General features: G+C 48.3%; 1 protein-coding gene across 1 annotated transcript in view; it reads left to right on the forward strand.

The window, feature by feature from the left end:
* The window catches only part of LOC142362173 (uncharacterized), a 137,726-nt gene that overhangs the window by 75,581 nt on the left and 43,717 nt on the right, over nucleotides 1-18,428 (forward strand). The window contains exons 42-52 of the mRNA XM_075428237.1: nucleotides 219-278; nucleotides 1,145-1,180; nucleotides 2,940-3,002; nucleotides 4,849-4,893; nucleotides 5,175-5,246; nucleotides 8,474-8,527; nucleotides 9,862-9,900; nucleotides 10,078-10,113; nucleotides 10,940-11,069; nucleotides 11,710-11,825; nucleotides 13,674-13,790. Coding sequence (XP_075284352.1) covers nucleotides 219-278; nucleotides 1,145-1,180; nucleotides 2,940-3,002; nucleotides 4,849-4,893; nucleotides 5,175-5,246; nucleotides 8,474-8,527; nucleotides 9,862-9,900; nucleotides 10,078-10,113; nucleotides 10,940-11,069; nucleotides 11,710-11,825; nucleotides 13,674-13,790 — 768 coding nt within the window. The remainder of the gene's footprint in view (nucleotides 1-218; nucleotides 279-1,144; nucleotides 1,181-2,939; nucleotides 3,003-4,848; nucleotides 4,894-5,174; nucleotides 5,247-8,473; nucleotides 8,528-9,861; nucleotides 9,901-10,077; nucleotides 10,114-10,939; nucleotides 11,070-11,709; nucleotides 11,826-13,673; nucleotides 13,791-18,428) is intronic.

Below are 18,428 nucleotides of genomic sequence, written 5' to 3' on the forward strand. Positions count from 1 at the left end.
TCTAGGGAAAGTTGGCTCACCACAACAGCATTTCTCAGAGATGGCAAGGAGTGTGGTTGGGAGGGGAGAGGGATCATATGGTGGCCATAATGACAACCTGAAAGGTGGTACCAGCACAGGGTTTAGTCCTAGCTGTCTCTCTGTCGTACGTAGAGGTGCAGAGAAGAAAAGCTCTCTGAACATTACAATGAGACATGCATCATCATTGATTTTTGCAGGGAAGTCCAGGTTTCGGCATTCCTGGTCAACCTGGGCTGAAGGGAGACCCAGGGGACAGGGTGAGTGGGGCAGCACGCTGGCTTTGGAAAGGGGAGGGCTGAGAAGGCAAATCAGATGGTTCAGAGACAAATTCTCTATGTCGCCTCCATGCACATGAATTTACTGGCCTTCAGCCCTGAGGCCTGTGATCGGGAAATTAATACTGGTGTGGTGACAAGGAGCTAGGCTCTCACCCTGTTGTTGGTGATCCCGTGGTGGTCTTGCATGGTGGGGTTGTTTGCACCTGGCTGTGGAAGGCAGTGCTAAGGGGTTGAGGGGTCCTCCGAAATGCAGAGAGAGGATCACATGTGAGTCTGGAAGGAAGCACAGATGATCAATGCTCAACTGGTAATTCTGTGAACAGCAAAGCCAAGGAAGCCCCATTTCCAATGGCTTTGTGTCCTGAAGGTGAACTTGACCCTTGTCTTCCTGACTTTTGTGTCTAAGAAAGTGCAAGCTTCTGGTCGCTCCTATGTGAGTTCACTGATGTCTAGTAAGGGTTGGGTTAGTGCCTTGGTGTTCTCTTGTACGGGGATATTAATAGTCCGTTTCATTTTAGACCAGCAAAAACTTGCAGACTTTAACATCTTTGAGGTCCCCACCCCTCTACCAAAGCTAGTCATCAAAATATTGATGGTTTCAAAGTGGAGAAGGCAGATGCCTCTAGACAGTGTGTGCTTACAGCAGCCCCACTTAGGACACCATCTGCTTTCCCCATCTCTGCATTTTACTACACTGTTGCAGCTGCCAATACCTGCAAGGAAAGAGCAGCCTTGCAACGTGGAGTCTGATGTTTACACCCTTTAGATACAACAGAGAACCCTTCCCTGAAATTATTCTACCCGTATCATTCTTGCCATGTGACTAACGGTCTGTATTTCTGCAGGGAAATGTAGGTTTGTCTGGCAAACCAGGTCAGAAGGTGAGTCCATGCCGTGATTGCAACGCTTAAAGTATTGCCTCATGACTAATGCCTGTGTCACCCAAAGCAGCTTGAGTCAGTGGGGTTTTATCTTTGCCATGGGGCTGGTGTCAAAATGTGGGGAGTGTTCAAAAGCTGAAAGGTCTGAACAAACCCTGCTTTGCTGGAGTCTCCGTGTGACGCGCGGTGCCCTGCACAGAAAAACATGAAAAGATGCTTTTTCATCTTTAATGAGGCCTTTAAAAAAAATCCGCAAATCCTGGCTTGCAGTATTCCTCCTAGCAAAGGTTCAAAACTGGTCAAGAGAGGCCTGGAAAACATCCCAGATGTGATGTTTGTTCAGTCTTGCTGTGTACATTTCTCAAACACTGTTGCTCCCCAGGCTTGGCTGAAGGAGCGTATGGATTTGGGAAATGTTACAGCATGATACATAGTCCAGTGAACAAAGTATTTGGGCTGGATCATTGGATGTCAAAAGAGATAAATGAGATTCATCCAAGACAGGATGAGTTGACAAGATGCATTAGTGCAGCTGCAAAGTGGAGAAGCCAGCAAGAGGTATTCTGGGTTGGGAGAAGGCATGGTGAGGTGGTTGAGTGATGGGCAAGGTCTCTGTTGTACAAACAGCAAGCATAGCAGGTGCATAAATACCTATCCACAAAAGCTCAAGTGCTTTCACATGGGAACAGAAGTTGAAACGTGAAGGGGGAACTGACCCTATGTCACAGAATCACAGAATCACAGAATAGTAGGGGTTGGAAGGGACCTCTGTGGGTCATCTAGTCCAACCCCCCTGCCGAAGCAGGGTCACCTACGGTAGGCTGCACAGGATCTTGTCCAGGCGGGTCTTGAATATCTCCAGAGAAGGAGACTCCACAACCTCCCTGGGCAGCCTGTTCCAGTGCTCCGTCACCCTCAGAGGGAAGAAGTTCCTCCTCATGTTCAGACGGAACTTCCTGTGCCTCAGTTTGTGCCCATTGCCCCTTGTCCTGTCACTGGGCACCACTGAAAAGAGCTTGGCCCCATCCTCCTGACACCCACCCTTCAGATATTTGTAGACATTTATAAGGTCCCCTCTCAGCCTTCTCTTCTTCAGGCTGAACAAGCCCAGCTCCCTCAGCCTCTCCTCGTAGGGGAGATGCTCCAGTCCCCTCACCATCCTTGTAGCCCTCCGCTGGACTCTCTCCAGTAGCTCTTCATCCTTCTTGAACTGGGGAGCCCAGAACTGGACACAGTACTCCAGATGAGGCCTCACCAGGGCAGTGTAGAGGGGAAGGAGAACCTCCCTTGTCCTGCTGGCCACACTCTTCTTGATGCACCCCAGGATCCCATTGGCTTTCTTGGCAGCCAGGGCACACTGCTGGCTCATGTCCACACCACTCTCTCAAGACCGGACCCATCTCCGGAGTCTCCACTAATGGGCCACCTCATTTTAGCTGCAAAGCTTCCTGGAGGTGGAGAATCTCAGAAGAGCCTGTCCCTCAGTGTCTGCCAAGGCTAATCACAGAGTCTGGATGGACTATGCTAGAGATGGGTGCTTTCCAGCTTAGCTTGCTAAGGAAATTATAAGCGCAGCCCTTCAGAGCACTAGATGCTCTGAGCCCAAGCTTGAGCCAGGAGTGTGGAAGCAATCGCATCGCCATGGAGCCTGGCATGCTGTCTGAATCTGCCCCACAGTGTCTAAAGGGTGAGGACTATGAAATGTAGAAGAGGAATATAACAACAGTCTTGTTTTCTTTAGGGGGATACAGGTCTGAAGGGAGAGAAAGGTGAACCAGGATTACCTGGGAAACCAGGCAAGGCCGGACTAAGAGGTAAAGATGTAAGTAGAAGCTAACAGTCCAGTCAGATGGTCATGCTGATCCCCTTGGAACGCTGCTCTGTACCAAGCTAACACACCCCAGGTGATGCCCTTTCAATAGCAAGTAGGAACAAGTGACAAGATGACACCAGTCAGAAAGGTGCATGTTGTACAAGCCTGGCTGGGGAAGAGACAGGTCTCAGCACAACAGCAGTCAGCAAACAAGGCTGGACAAAATACCTTTAATTAGGCAGGATGGTTTGCTCATCAAGGGATTTAACTTCTCATTTTCTCCCTCCACTCTTTCATTGCAAGTGAGGAGCTAGATCCTTTGCAGATAGTCATTAGGGTTTGCTTTAGGCTATGTTTCGGGGCAGAGTCTCTTTACCCATAGTCTAGGGTATGGAGCACCATGGTTTTTGTGTCACGATGCCTTGACACAGCATTTCTCATTATTTAAAATCCTGCTTTTTTGTCCTTGAGTCACATCTGTCTGACGTGCAGCGTGCAGCCACGAGAGCCCTGAAGGTCTTGCTATTGGTTTTAGGGCGTAATAGTTCCCTCTTACGATCAAACGAGGTGGCTCCTCACAAAGCATCATAGCTGGCTTCTGGAAAGCCTCTCCTAACCACAGTCAGTGAAGACCTTCCTTCAGTTCAAAGGGCTGAGCTGATCCCTGAACATCAAGTGGAATAGGATCACCAAGGGAAGGCTTGGAAAAAAAGCAGCAGCCGTGTTTCTGATCCTGAGCCACTGCTGCCCAACACCGCTCACTTCAGAGTCTCCGGTGGTTTCAGAATAAAAGCCCTTAACCTGAGCAGGAAATTAGGATGAAAAACTTGGTCACAGGTGGAAATGTAACCTAGCACTTTTGCTTTGTGTTGCAGGGAGACCCAGGGAAGAAGGGGACCTCTGGGACCAAGGTAACCAACAGGGAGCCCACACCTTCCAGAGTTATGTAGGTACCACACGGAGCAGGCTCGCTTACAGCAGGAGCTCTGGGTGCAGCAGCACAGGAGAAGAGCTACACTGAGTTAGGGTGAAGGTCTATCCATCCCAGCACCTCACCTCCAAGAGGGACTAACTTCCCTGGAGGACCTGAGAACAATGCAAAAGCAGGATGTCTTGTGTGAGGGGCGATGGCTTATGGGTTTGACAGCTCTTGGTAGATTTTGATGACATGAATTTAGTCACCCCACATAAACCTTTAACACCATGAAACCCCCTGGGCAAGCCATTGCGCAGGTTAGTTAAGCAGCAGCTGGGAAAAGGCCCCCTTTTATTTGTTTTGAAGCTGACCCTTGCTCACTTTATTTCCTGTTGACTTGTCCTTGGGTTAGATGGGACTACGAAGAATCCTCTTCATCTCGCCATTGGCTTTTCTTTCTCTTATTTGAGCTTTAGTTTCACCTTCCAAAGCTAAAAGCTGAAAAAGAAGGTCCAGAAAAGAATTAAACTGTGGTTTTTTGGGGAGATTGTTCTTTATGCTCTGCAGCAGATGCAGAGAACGGCTTTGGACAAATAATAGTGGGGTTTGGTGGAAATAACCTCATTTTCCTCCTAAATATGAATACTGTCACCCTAATTCTTCCTGATTGACTTCATTTATGGGACTGTTCTAAAATGCTACTCCCAAGTTAAGACATCTCAGATGACCACAAGACTGCCTTTGTACTGGCTTGCCAAGCGTTATGCAATGCCAAAGAGCAGATCTTCCCTGCTTTAGAGCCACTGGAGTGGTAGGTGGACATGGTTCTCTTCCTTTAAACTGGTTCCTCCAGGTGTAAGTGCAGTAAAATTAGTATCATCAAAGAAGGTTCAACCTGATGGAAGCAAGCTTTTAAAAGCTCCTGCTCCTCTCTTTCAGGGAGAAGCTGGTGTCCCCGGAGAACCAGGAGAGAGAGGAATCAGGGTAAAAATTGTTATTATTCTACTTTTCTGCCCAGGTGAGTGGTGGGGCACCAGGGTAGGCTGCTCAGCTGCCTACCCTGGCACCCCTGAGCTGTACTGGAGGGGTGGCTTCCTTCTCCATCCTAATGAGAGTCCCTGCTTAGAAACATCCATGGTCAAATATTTCTTTCTTGAGTGAAAAATCGGAGAGGGGTAGCATTTTTCTTGTTTGTTTCACCTTTTTGAGCTGCTGGATGTGCTCAAAAATCATTTCTGGTTGCTTCTCTGAATCTTCTCTTGCAGGGTCCACCTGGACTCCCGGGACGACCTGGAGAGCAGGGGATAAAAGGCGATACAGGACAACCTGGAAAGGATGTAAGGCAATCCCTAAAGGAGCAGTTGAGAGAGGGAGGACTTGGGATAATGCAACGCCAATCAAAGAAACAACCATAATTTTTTCTGCCTTGCAGCTTGCGAGGCATAGAAAAGCTCCCGCCCTCTCTCCTGGGGAGGGGGTCTCCTCTTCAAAGGGAGGATTAAGGCTGTTTCTTCCTTCTGGTTCGATGAGCTAGAGCTCAGGATTAGCAGGATTGTGCACGGTGGGGTTCTGAGTGTGCAAAACTTCCCCAGCCCCACACTGCTGGAAACAAAACGCTTAACACTGGGTCTGGTGAGGAAGGAAGGAAAATGATGCACTTAGGCTGTGTCTGATCTCCCTCTAATAGCTTTTGGAAAGCACTGGCTAAGATCAGCTGCACTGTCAGAGGTCTCAAAGACACGGTGTTGCTACAAACTTTGTGAAACTGAGCAGCTGGCTAGGGGAAAATCCCTAACTAGCCTACCCACTGTGGAGGAGGCTAATAATCTCATCCTTTATTAAATATCAGAGAAAGGAGAGATGCTGAAATCCAGATTTCATTAGCTCAGCTGCTCAAAGATGGGTTTGTTAGTCTGTTGGATGCTGAGCTGGCAAGAAGAGGGGAGACTGCTGAGACCCCCCTCCCCTACTATGGCGTGTTCTCATCCTGCTTCTCTCTCCACCTCCTAGGGAATCACTGGAGAGAAGGGAGACAAGGGCGAATCTGTAGGTTTGCACATTCCCATTTATAACCTTGCATGAGAGAGAGTCTGTTTGGGGATGAAAACATTGAATTGCACCACTCACTATTATTTTGGGGGTGGGGGTATGGTGGTGTTGTGTCTTCATAGGGTGAACCTGGGCTGCCTGGGACTCCTGGAAGCATCGTGAGTAACGCCTAATTCTGTTGTCTTACACATTTTTGGGGGGAAGGGATATATGGAGATTTGTCATGAATCCTTGGTACTAGGGAGGACTCATTGCCAGAACTTACTGCTTGGAACAGTGCATGTTGTAGAGTGGATTTGCCTCGCGGTCTTATCAAAGGTGCAAAGCAGTGCAGCTAGCTCCTCTACAGATATATGCATGAATCCCACCCTGAATGGCTTGTTATTGATGATGCAAGAAGATTGTGACACAGAAGAGACTAAAAGCTAGCTATAGACCCATCTGACACCTTTAATCACTTACCTGTTGTGTAATCAAGACATCTGGGCTCTTTCCATAGTCGAGACAGACAGATGGATGCCTTCTAGGAAAGGTGCTTAGGCAGATGAGATGACTCCTGCTCAGGACTCTCCTGCGCCTTTTCTTGGAGTTTTCCTTTGGATAAGAGGCCTAACATCAAGTTGGGTCAGATGAAGAGCAAGCAGCTCAACCCAGGTTCATAAAAAATAAGGCTGGAAGAGATTTGGAAAGGTCATTTAGGTGATCAGGAAGGTGTTTCAGTACATGAATGTGCGAGGAGGCATTTTTTCACCCTGTTGGCTTCAGTAGAGGTAAAGCCACCCCAGTGCAAAACTGAACTCTCCCAAAGCTGGGAGCCACAGCCTCTTGAGAGAGCTGTGCTAACTTTACCTTCCATCCCTAGGGATGAGGCATTGGCAGTACCTGTGTAAGAGGCTGCTTCAGAGTGGGCAAAATTCTACTGACCACCTTCAGCGGTATTCCTGTACAAAAAAGTGGTTTCTGTCAGCTTTGGAACTCAGGACAAGCCAGGAGCAAGAAGTCATTGCCTTCTGGTGATGGATGCCTCTCTCCATATATTGCACCTCTCTGTTCCCAACCCTACCAACGTGCTGTTTGAAACCACCCCATTGTGTGGTCCCAGCCCCATTTTCAGTTGTCGTTATGTACTGGGGCTCCTGTTCATTTGTGTCTTGTATATTCTGCATTACTTGGACTCTGGTCTGTTTGGGAGTTGGACCTGGGAATACCAAGCTCCCCCTGTTCCCTTCAAATCTGGGAAGAACCTTATTGCTCCAGGGTATGACAAGATCCTTCTGTGCTAATGCATAACCATCTTGCTCCATCACCCAGTTAGGTCTTCTTAGGGTTCAAAAGGCTTATTCTCACTCATGCAGTTACCCAACAGGCTACTAAAACATCCTACTAAATGCCCATGTCAGAGAAGGACCCAAGCAATGTCCTGAACAGCAGAGAAGTGGTGACTGTGTGATCTCAGTTGCCTTTGAGACGGCCTTCATTAGAAATGCAGATGTTGACATCAACATCACAGCCACCCTGAATCTCTTACTTATGAGAGCAAAGATGCTGGCACCAGTTGCCTGTTGGTTTGAGTCCAAACATAGCAGGTTCAGACTGCTGTCTGGTTTGGGAGGAAGCAGATGGCTCTGTGCCCACAGATAAGGACCACTGGGGATAAAAGACACATGGAGGTGAGAGCTTGTATCAAAGACATCACCCTTCACGTTGAGAGCAAGGTTTCTTCCTTTTGCAGATGTCTTCTCTTGAGAACACCATGACCCTGAAAGGCAACAAGGTATGATCTCCTTGCTGGAGATGTGTGTTGAAGCAAAATATGGGATTATTTTGCACATTGTGCATTTTGTATCTTCATTACTTCTATAAGTCAAAGTCTGAAAACATAGACCAAAACTCAGAAGTTCCTTAAGCAAATTCTTGCTGTTCTCACGTCCAGCAAGAAGGTTCTCCAAATGCAGCGCATCATTGTTGATCATGCTGAGGCAAGGTGAACTTCAGTTGTCCTTCCAAGTCTTCGTGTTTCTCCCAGGCAAACTAGAGTGAACATTTCAGCCCAGAAATCAGAGGGATCTATTCAGATGCTGAAGTTCACTGAGAGCCTGACTGCTTTGCTGAAACGGGATAAGATGACTTGGATGCCAGAATAACTCCAGTAGTGTAGGGCAATAGTGGCAAAGTTTGGTTTGCAAGGAGAGGTAATATCATTACCTGAGGTGGGGTAGCAGTGGAAAAAGGAACAACAGAAAAGTCTCAGGAACATGAGTCCTTCTTTAGGTCTGAAGCGGAAGCAGTGTGTTTCAAGTGAAGAGCAGATTTGCTCCAAATTTAACTTAGGTATGTGGATCAGTGAGATAATTAAAAAAAAAAAAGGCTGGTTGTTCCATCTGGAAAAGATGTTATTAGTCTGGGGCCAGCATGGGACAGGGCACAAGAAATGCTGCAGTGTATGATGAAACCAACATCTCCACTGGGAATTTTAGAGGGGACAAAGAACTAACGTGTTCCTGCTGGCTTACAGGGGGATCGCGGGAAGGATGGCTTGAAAGGCGAAAGAGGTCCTCCAGGCCCAAAGGTATGTCCTGAATGCATGGAGGCATCTTTGTGTTGGTGCCAGTGTGTTGGGCTGGCCAGAAGGGAAGAGCACCCATCTCAGATCTCTTCCGACCCCGTAAATGTTAGGTGTCAAAAGCAGAATTTCTGAGACAGGCTCATAAACTTGTGGTCACAATGATGCTGTAGTCCTACAACTCGATTAAAAAGGTACACAAAATTTAGGTGGGAAGAAGTTGTTCAGGAGTCAGATGGGATAAATTTTTAAAATGTTCAGGGATGTTTCCTTCCTCTCCTCCCCCTGCAAGGGAAAGGGATGGAAGGAGAAATGGCTTCTGATACCGCGCACATCTAGAGATCTTACAGGTGGGACCAACTCCTTCACTTACGGGAGTAGAAAATCCTGCAGAAGGTAGCATCAGAGGGTAAAAGTAGATCTCCTGAGTGCCACAAGATCCAGGTCTTTACAAAGGCAAGGACTTATCTAGGTGACACACACTGGCTGTGCCTCAGATGTACCCAGTTTAGCCAGTGCACCCCCACATTGTGGCTCCATCACCCCGACACACCTTAACATGGAGATACAGTGCCTTCGGGGCCTTCCTGGCGCCCTTCATTCCACCGGAATCTGTCGATACAGAAACCAGATTTCAGTGAAATGAAGCCCGTCAGAGAGGCATGTCAGCTCCTGCCTCAGCAGATGTTCCTCATCGCAGTGCTGGACCTCCCAAGCCATTGCAGCTTATCTATAGTTCCATCTGGGGCGGTGGCCAAGGATCACTCACCTGGAGAGCATCACCATTCCAGCCAAGGAGATATGGACAGTCTGTCTATGTGACTTGCTTTTGGAAGTCCAACCCATTGGAGATATTTGACCCAGACACCATGGGGCAGTCGAGAGGGTTACCAGCACCACAGCCACCTCCAGAAGAGACCACCAACCATGGGGGCACCTTGGCCGTCCTCGTCCTTGCTGCTACCTCTGCACAGCTGCCAGAGCAGTGACGGCATCAAGGGGCTTCGAAAACCTTAGCTTTATTGCACATTGTGCATGGCCAAGAAATGGAGAAGAGGATGGCACAAAGCTCCAGTCCAAACCTCACTTTGATGATGCTCATGTCTGGCCCTGGTCCAGCCCTGCCCTACGAAATGCAGCCAGAAGATATGTCCAATGGAGGTGCAAAGGAGCCTGTTGAGCAGGGTGGGATTCAAACCCCCTCTTTAAGCCAATGGGGATGTGTTTGGGGTCACTGAGCAGGCTGGTAGCAGAGTTAGGGTCAGATATGTGACAGTTGCCACCCCTTCTTGCTGTTCATTGGGACAATGACTTAATGAGTTGTTCTTGTTCATTTGAAGGGAGAACCTGGCCCACCAGGCAAAGCAGTGGAAATGAAGGTAAATAAAATAAAAATTATAGAGCGTATTAATGGTGGAAACACCTCCCTCTCTGCCTGGGGTTGGGATGGCAAAGTGGACCCAGTGTGAGGCCCCAGGCTTAACCATCAACCACCCGCAGGACCAGCTTCCTGGGCTGGAGGAGAGAGAAGTTCTGACCCTTCTTTCCTCTTACAGGATCTGGAGAGGCTGTTTGAAGCAAATGGTATCAAGGTAGGTAACACTTTGACCTTCCTTCTGACAAGGTGATTGTAATTACGCTTTTTCATCTATTTCCTCCGGCCTTCTGGAGACTATGTGTGCTCACCTGGGTCCAGCACAGGTGCTCAAAGAAGGCAGGGTTATTAGATTTCCTTTTACAGCTTACTGTATATATTGAAATGCTTCTTGAACAGCTTTTCTGCTGCTATGTTATGGGATGGATAGTGGCTTAGAGGCCCATATGACACTGAGACTCATCAAATACCTATTGAGAACTTGGTGCTACCACCTGGGTTGGCTTGTACTTCAGCACTGGGTCTGCACAGCGAGTAAGAGGAGACCCACATAGCCCTCTGGGAGGTGAATAATTAGTGAATAATCACTGTGCAATACAGCAGTGCTAGACTGGTGGCCTCCCTCTCTGCTCTCAAGGTTGCCATCAAGCTCAGGAAGAGTGATGAGGCTCAGCTTTTAGTAATTACCAGGCAGGTACTTATAGTTGTGCTCCTTACCTTCAGCTCCTTTCTGTAAGCTCTGTAGGTATGACCAAGACAGGTGAGAGACTGACTGGTTGATCTGGTCAAATGTAGGGGTTTTATTTAGGATAGGGAGAGCCACCACGTAAGCACCATCGATCAGCTCCTGGATGCCCAAACCATAAAGACCTGTATTTAAATCAGCCATTGGTTGTCAGGACCCGTTGCTTCACCAAGTGCCTTGTGAGTCCCACTAGAAATGTGTCAGTTGTTATTTCAGCGTGGCTGCGCTTGCCTTGTTGTGTGTCAGGAACAGGAGGGTGGCCCTGGGCTGCTGCCTTAATGGTCTCCACCGGTTGCAGCTGGCACTGCTGAAGGACCTCTCCAACGCAATCCTGCAGGAAGGGCTGGACAGGCTGGTGCAGCAGCTGAGTGGCTGCAGGACAAGCAAGACCTCCAGGAGAAAGCAGGTACTTCTGTCTGCCACCGAGCATGGCATGAGTGCTGTCATCTGGCATCTACAGGGGGCAGACAGACCTGGAAGGAAATGAGAGAGAGACAGAAATGAATCATTGAAGGCTTCAGGGTCACCTCTGTCATCAAGCAGGTTACGGTGACTTGCAGCCACTGTAAGAAACAATTAAGCTGGGAGATGCTAATGGCTTGACACCAGGATCTTGGATCTTCAGGTTAAACTGATGGCCTTGCAAAGCATTCTTTTTTTCAGTGGAAATAAAGGAATCTGTCAACCCTTGTTGTTGATGGAGGTAGTTAGAAGCCGTCCTCCAAAGCCACCAGCCTCCTTGTGCCCTTTGAGGACTGAGGGTTGCTGGAGTTGTGGGTGTGCAAGGGGAGAAAAGCAGCTGAAAGCATGAGAAGAAATCATGAGGGTAGCCTCAAAAGCAAGAAGGATCCCAGGGAAGCAGGACTAGCTTGGAGGTAGCCAGCAGAGAATTGCTCACTGCTCGCTCCATTCTGGTTCAGGAAGGCCACCAGGTGGGACAGACCATGCTGGAGAGATGGGGCATTGGCTGAAATAACCCGTCAGTATCCAGCTCTTTGCATGTGTTGTTCCTGGGAGCTCAGGTTTGTCTTGGTTGCATTGACTCACTTTTTTTGATGTTGCAGGATTCACTGGTGTTTGATACTTCTCGTGATGCCCTGGCCAGCCCCAAAGTGAAAGGAGCAGCACAGAGCCTGGAGGTAGAGGCTCATTTTAGTGTGCTGACATGTGGGGGACTCCCAAAGGTGAAAAAAAACAGTGGAGTGAAGGGAGTGTAGTCATGTAGATCTGTGCTCTTGTCCATCTGGTCTGCTGCAACAATAATATCAAGAGATTGCACATCCCATGCACACCAGCTGCCTGTGAGCTTCCAGTCCGTGCTCCAGCGGTGCCTCCTGCTGATCTTCCTTTTCCCTTCCTCTCCACCATCCTTGTCTTCTGAGCAAAAATCAGCACAGGTTGGGCTGGTTTCAAGCCATCCCCATGGTGGTTATCTGTTGAACTCGCCCTGCAACTTCTTACTTGGAGGCTGTAACCCAGGTGCATCTCTCCTGCCCCAGCAGAGACGGATCCAATCCATCTGTCAAACTGGGTTGAGATTGCCCAAGAGAGGAGTCCCTGCCATGACTCCACAGCCATTGTTGGCTTGAGTAACCAGACTAATTGCTAGAGATTATCTAGTCACCTGCATCTTTTGCAACTGCAAGTAACAAATAGCTTCTGTTCTGGGCATTAGGAATTTATCAGGAATGTTAAGGCTTCATCTCCATGCCAGACCCAAGTTCAATGTGGTACAGCACACCTCCAGGAGTAACGTCAAAGGGCTCTATCCAGGTGACCTCTGATAGCTGCTGGAGGAGTCGTGGATCTTGATCTGCCCATACTAGACAGTCCTGATAAGGGATATTCCAGGAAATTGCGCCTGCAGCTGTGGTGGGGCTTTTCGCATCCTCTTTTTATGACAACCAAGATGTGACTCACTCTCCATAAATACTTGTTGGTCACTGGTAGGAAATGTTGTCTCTAACTGGAGCACAAGAGTTGTGGGGGTGTTTGGAGCCAGATCCCAATGGTTTTCTCTTCCTCTGTGGTTGGTTCAACGATGACCCTGTTGCTCAGGCACTTAGACATGGTGAGACAGTCTCATCCACTCTCAGCTCCAGGCTCTTGCTGTGATCTCAGATAAGAGACATGTTGCTTTTCTGGATCATTGCAACCTGGATGATAGCATTTTAGGGTCTTCAGAGGGGATGAAGTGTTCACCAGTGATGTGTTTGCACCAAAAGAGACAAACTGGATGTGTGCCAGCAACCCTTGAGCCAGCAATGCTGGGGTTTGGGGTACAGAGACAACCAAAGCTGTCTCTGTTGGGCTTTGGGAGCCCAACACAATCTGGCAGAAAGGATTGGGGACCTCTCTGCTCATCTGGACCGGTCTGTCTAGGCTGGACTTCAACCAGAGAGTTGGGAGTGAATGGGTCAAAGCAGCCCTTGGACCCCTCAGGGATCCTTGCAGTCTGCCCTAACCCATCCTTGCTGGCATTTCCCAAGTAAGGTGCTAGAGAGGTCTTGGCACCTTGGCTCTCCAGCCTTGTCTCTGAGCACGCTCTTGAATAAACGACAGTGTTGATAAAGCAGGGTATTGTGGATGATGTTTTGACTTACAGAAAGCGATAACTTTCTTTGGTCTCCACAGGGTCCAGCTGGTGGTTCTGAACCTGAGTACCAGCCCCTAGGAAACCCTACAGAGTACTTGGAGAAAACATCTGAGGAAAGAAGGAAGGAGAGAGACTCAGGAGGGACAAACACTTCTCTTGGCAGTGTATGTAAATGCCTGTTCTGTGACTTTTAATTGCTTTTCCATTTGTGCTGATTTTGCAGATTCAAAGTGGTTACATTTCTCAAAGTTTAATTGGACAAATCCTTGTGATTCTGTGAGTTTCACCCCTATTTTATGGAAGTTAAAAGCTAAGTTAAAGAAAGGGTAAGGATTTCTGCATGAATCAGTGTCAGAGCCCAGAAAAGGGGCTTGCTTTCCATCTTCCACTCTGGTAATTAGTGAGACTGTTGTCGCTTATCCATCACCCTCTGCAGAGATCGACTGTGCCCCCACCACACCCAGAAGATGATCTGCAAGGAAACCAGTCCACGGAACTTCTCGAGTCCTTGGAGGAGAGGGTGGAAGGACAACCACAGCAGGCCACCAGCCAGGTATGTCTTCCCCAGCAGTGTTGGGCAATAGACCAGTGTGGAGAGAAGTGATAGACTGGAAGGGACTGGGATGCACATCTCTGACTTAGTGCTCTGAGTCCTGGGACAGTTCCCCCCACGTCATCGGAAGAGACCACTGCTCGGACATAGGACCTGGGCAGGAGGCTGATGGCCCACCTTGTCCTCTGCATGCAGACAGGGAAGTGGGAACCACCAAGGGCCCTTGGCAAATACTTTATTCCTTAATTATCCACTTTCCTGAGGAAAAAAAAAGGACAATCGCTTTCAGATCTGAATCCATCTGGCCTGAGCATCCATCCTATTCTTTGGGGCTTGGTTGGTTGAATAGTCGATGATTCTCAATACTTTTTAAAATTAGACTTCTAATACTCCAGGGACAGTGCAGACCCCAGACAGTGAATTTAAGATATGTCACAGGCAAGATATTTCCTTTTCCTTTTTACTTTTCACAGATATCTTAGAACAGTCCACAGACCCTCAGGCTTCCCTGCACAGCATTAGTCTTTTACACCCTGGTATGCACCCTCCTGAGCCCAGCTCTGGAAGGCAGAGTCTGACTGCCTAAAAGAGGAGGATTTGGGGGTCTCAGCAGGAATTTGGGGACTTTCTCCTTTTTCAGGACTCACAGACAAGAGCAAATTGTAATGTAACAAGCCTTTGTGGGTCAGCTGAGCCAAGGTGACTGTTCCTGAGGAAACGTGATGCAGGGTGACTCACCTTCCCTCTTCTTTCAAGGTCTCCAAGACGTTTGCCTCCTAAAAAGTTGAAGTGGGTGGTTACTGCACCTCAGCTGAGGGACAGTAGCAAAAGAGAGACTTCTTCCATAGCCAGGAGCTAGAGCTGCTTTACAAGTGCATGTGTACGTACCCTCTAAAACACTTTATATCATTTTCAGCCAAGTTGGAGGGTGCATCCAGGCAGGCAGCAGCAGTGATCACAGCTCAGCTGATGGGCAATAAGTTGTGGTGTTGCTGCAGTGTGGTTGTGTGAGACCTAACACCCCATTTCACTCCTTTTTTTTTTTTTTTTTTTTCCCCTGGCATCTTGGGCATGCATCTTCTTCTAAGAGCCCAAACCATGCTCCACTGTCAAGCCCAGCACCCTCCAGTTTGAGCATCATTGTAACCATAAGCACACAGCCCAGCCCAGCTGGAAGACCTTACCCCAACACCATGCATTGAGTGACACTAGCCCCAGTGATGGAGAGAGGGAAAATGCATTTATCCAGTGCTGTTTTAACACCTTTGCAGACTCTTATGCTCCTGAGTGATGGAGGAAATGCTCTTTTTGAAAATACCGAGACAGGATACTCACAGCCTTTAAAAGCGAACCAAAATATCCCTTGGATGTTTGCTTGCAGCTACAGGCACGGGTGCTGCTAGGAACAGCATTAGCAAGGAGATTTCTACGAATTGCTCCAAGTGGGGAGGCCCTGTTGGAGGAAATCTCGCTCTGATTTAGGTAGTCTGCTGAACACTTGCTTCTGCTCCCATCTCTTTAGCCATCTCCTGGCTGGCTCTGCAAATTAACACCCCATTGAATCACGAAGCTGGAACAAATGATGTTGCAGCAGCCACGAGAGGGCTCCCAGCGCAAACACACGCATCCCCACACACGCGTGTACTTGTGTAAGCTGCAGCTCTGGAGATGGTGGCCTGTGCCATGAGCATCTGTCAGCTTTGTGTCTGCTCTTGGATGCACTATTTCCCTTGGGCTGGGAATCGTTAAACTGGAGAGAGACCTGGAAGCACAAAGGATGGAGCCCAAACTCCCTCATTTCTTGTGTGATGGGGTTGCAGGACCCTGGCTGAGGTGGGAGCATCTTGATGTCCTGCTCTCAAAAGCACGTAGAGCTAGTCCCTATGGACCTGCACCCAGACACCGTGAAATTTGGGAAGTTCCCAAAACTGTGGGTCTATCTGAAACCGTGGAATTTAGCTGTGCTGGATGCTCTTTGTGAGCAGACTCCTGAAGGCTTCACACATGCCTCTGCGAGAGTCATTTAATAAATGAGACCCACCACAGACACAGCTTCTTCCTCAATGAAACAGGAGTGACCCCTGTTTGTTTGGAGTCCGGGAGCGAAGTGCATCCGTGTGCCCAAGCACCGTGGCCATGGCACCAGGAAAGAAAAAAGGATCGTGTGGCCCTGCCAAATGTGACATTTGGGCAGAAAGGAGTATTGTCTTCAGTAATCAGGGGCATAAAGAATTAATTTCAAGACCAAGACAAGACTTGTGTGTCTTCTGTTTGGGATGCCACTCTTTTTTAAAGTCCAATAGGAAGTGCAGAGCAGAGCCACAAAACTGATTTGTAGGTGGCTTGCAGGTTCATTTATCACAAGAAACCTGGACATTTTTTAGCCAAAATCAGGGTTCCTGAGATGACTTGATTGCTCCATTGAAGATTTTTCACAGGGAGGAGATACCAAATGTTAAAAGGCTCTTTAATCTCGCAGTGAAAGGCAGGAGAGTGGAGGGAGGAAACTGAAGATTTATAATTCAAATGGGAAATTAGAGCTCAAGCTGATTAACCCCAGGAGCAGGCTGTAGGGAGATGGGACAAGGCAGCGATTCCTCGTCTGTCGCTGCCTGAGTTATCAAGAGCAGAGCACAGAGAGCTGGGGAAAAGTTTGCACTTTGGGTTTGCAGAGATGATCTGCCCCGTTGGGGCTGGTGTGCAAGAGCCCTGTGGATTAGTGCATGCGATATCATAGAGTCACAGAATCATTAAGGTTGGAAAAGACCTCTAAGATCATCAAGTGCAACCGTCAACCCAACACCACCATGTCCGCTAAACCATGTCCCCAAGTGCCACATCCACACGTTTTTTGAACATCAGTGCCATCCAAAGGCAATGCTGTGCCTGGGCGTTTGGCAATAATTATTGGTGCCGTCCTGCAACTCGGTATTGCCAGACACCTTTTTCTGAATCCCAGCCCAGAGGATTCCCCGGTCGAATGAAGAGCTGTTTGAAAGATGGGCCGGTAGCACTACCCTTTCTGCTTTCCTGTCCGATGATCCCCGTTTTGGTAAGGGCATTTATAAAAGTGGAACAGCCGCCACAATTTTTTTAGGGCACTTCAACCCCCCCTACCCCCCCCCAGCACCATGGGCTCTGCACCCCAAGGGTGTTTTGCTCAGCTGCATTTGATGTAAAATCCCCTTTATCCTCAGGAGGAGGAAAAAATGTGTCCCAAAATCAGGGAAACAGGAGCAGCCCCTCTTTCCCTGCAGCTCCCATATCCTCTCATCCCTGATAGCTCCCGCGGCCAAACTGAACTCAGCGGAGAGCGATGCGAAAGAGGTGAAATAGAGTCGGTTGTTTTCCTGTCAGCAGCAGCTGCAATCACGAATTTTACCTGTTAAAAGGTTCATGGGGCCCTAGAGAGAAGCAGCCTGTAATAGCCCAAGAGCTTCATCTCAGAGGTGCAATTTCTGGCTGTCAGGAGTTAATGGGGGAAGCAAATTAACTGATATGAAAAGGCAGGATGAGCCCAGGTACACGTGCCCATGTGAGAAGTGGTGGTCAGTTACTCTTTCCATGGATGTGTGACTTCTTTGGTGCTACTTGACCGTATCAGCCAATTCCTGCCTTCTCCATCTCCCAGCTCCCCTGCAGTTAGGCTTACTCATTTTCAGAGTTAATTCAGATAAATGTCCCTGTTGTCTCCATGTGGATAAACCCATAGTCACTTAATTTTCCTACCTGATATCTTCTCAGCCTTTTCTATTTCTCTCTTTCCTCTTTCTTTGCAGGAACACTTTTTTTTACTCCCCCTTTTATTTCCATTTTTCTCTTTCCTGTCCTAATATTAACCGTTCCTTTCCTCCTTTTCTTCCTTCTGTCTTTTCCTTTTTTCTTTTACGCTGCCACATGCCATCAGTAAATCATTCCTTTAGAAAGCAGCAGCCTCTCCACTTTTCTTTGAGGTGCCTTATTGCTGGCACCTCAGAGCAAGAAGCTGCTAAAATCGCAGAGGAATTGCAGAATGAAGGAGAGTTATTACCCCCTGCAATTTCCCACCACCCCAGGAAATGGCAGCTTTATGAGATCGCATGCATACGGGTCGCCTTCAGAACCTCGGCAAGGTCTTGGCAACCCGTGGGCTCGCTTCGCCACTGCCTTGTGACGCTATTTGGACACCTGCAGATTGAATGTGGACCCGTGCGAAGGAGCAGCAGCGTTTTACAGCCGGTCTGCATGCAGATGAGCTGTGATCTGGTGCAGGATGGATGGGAACGTCAAAGTGGTCTCATCTGATCCACCCAGATCACCTCTGCGTAAGCCTGGGAGACGTTTCTCTAGCCTGTCCCACAAAAACACTAGCCTGTCCCACATCACTGACCTGTCTTCTGTTTCTCCTTCCTCTCCTCACCACGTTTCAGTAAAGAATTTCAATTTTAATTGGACCAAAATATTTTTTTTTTCCTTTACGTGTTTTGGTGAGTCAGAAACTTCCTGGGTTCATTAGCCACTAGGTGAAACCATGGTCTGTCTAGTTAAAGTTCAGCAGAACAGGACTATCATCCCTGAAAACCTCACAACATCATGTCCAGGGCTGCACTAGCCAGCATTTTTTGCAAGTCCTTGATTTAGGATTTGCTTTCCCTTAAC

The sequence above is a fragment of the Opisthocomus hoazin genome, chromosome 8 (assembly GCF_030867145.1).
Source record: "Opisthocomus hoazin isolate bOpiHoa1 chromosome 8, bOpiHoa1.hap1, whole genome shotgun sequence".
Classification (NCBI taxonomy): domain Eukaryota; kingdom Metazoa; phylum Chordata; class Aves; order Opisthocomiformes; family Opisthocomidae; genus Opisthocomus; species Opisthocomus hoazin.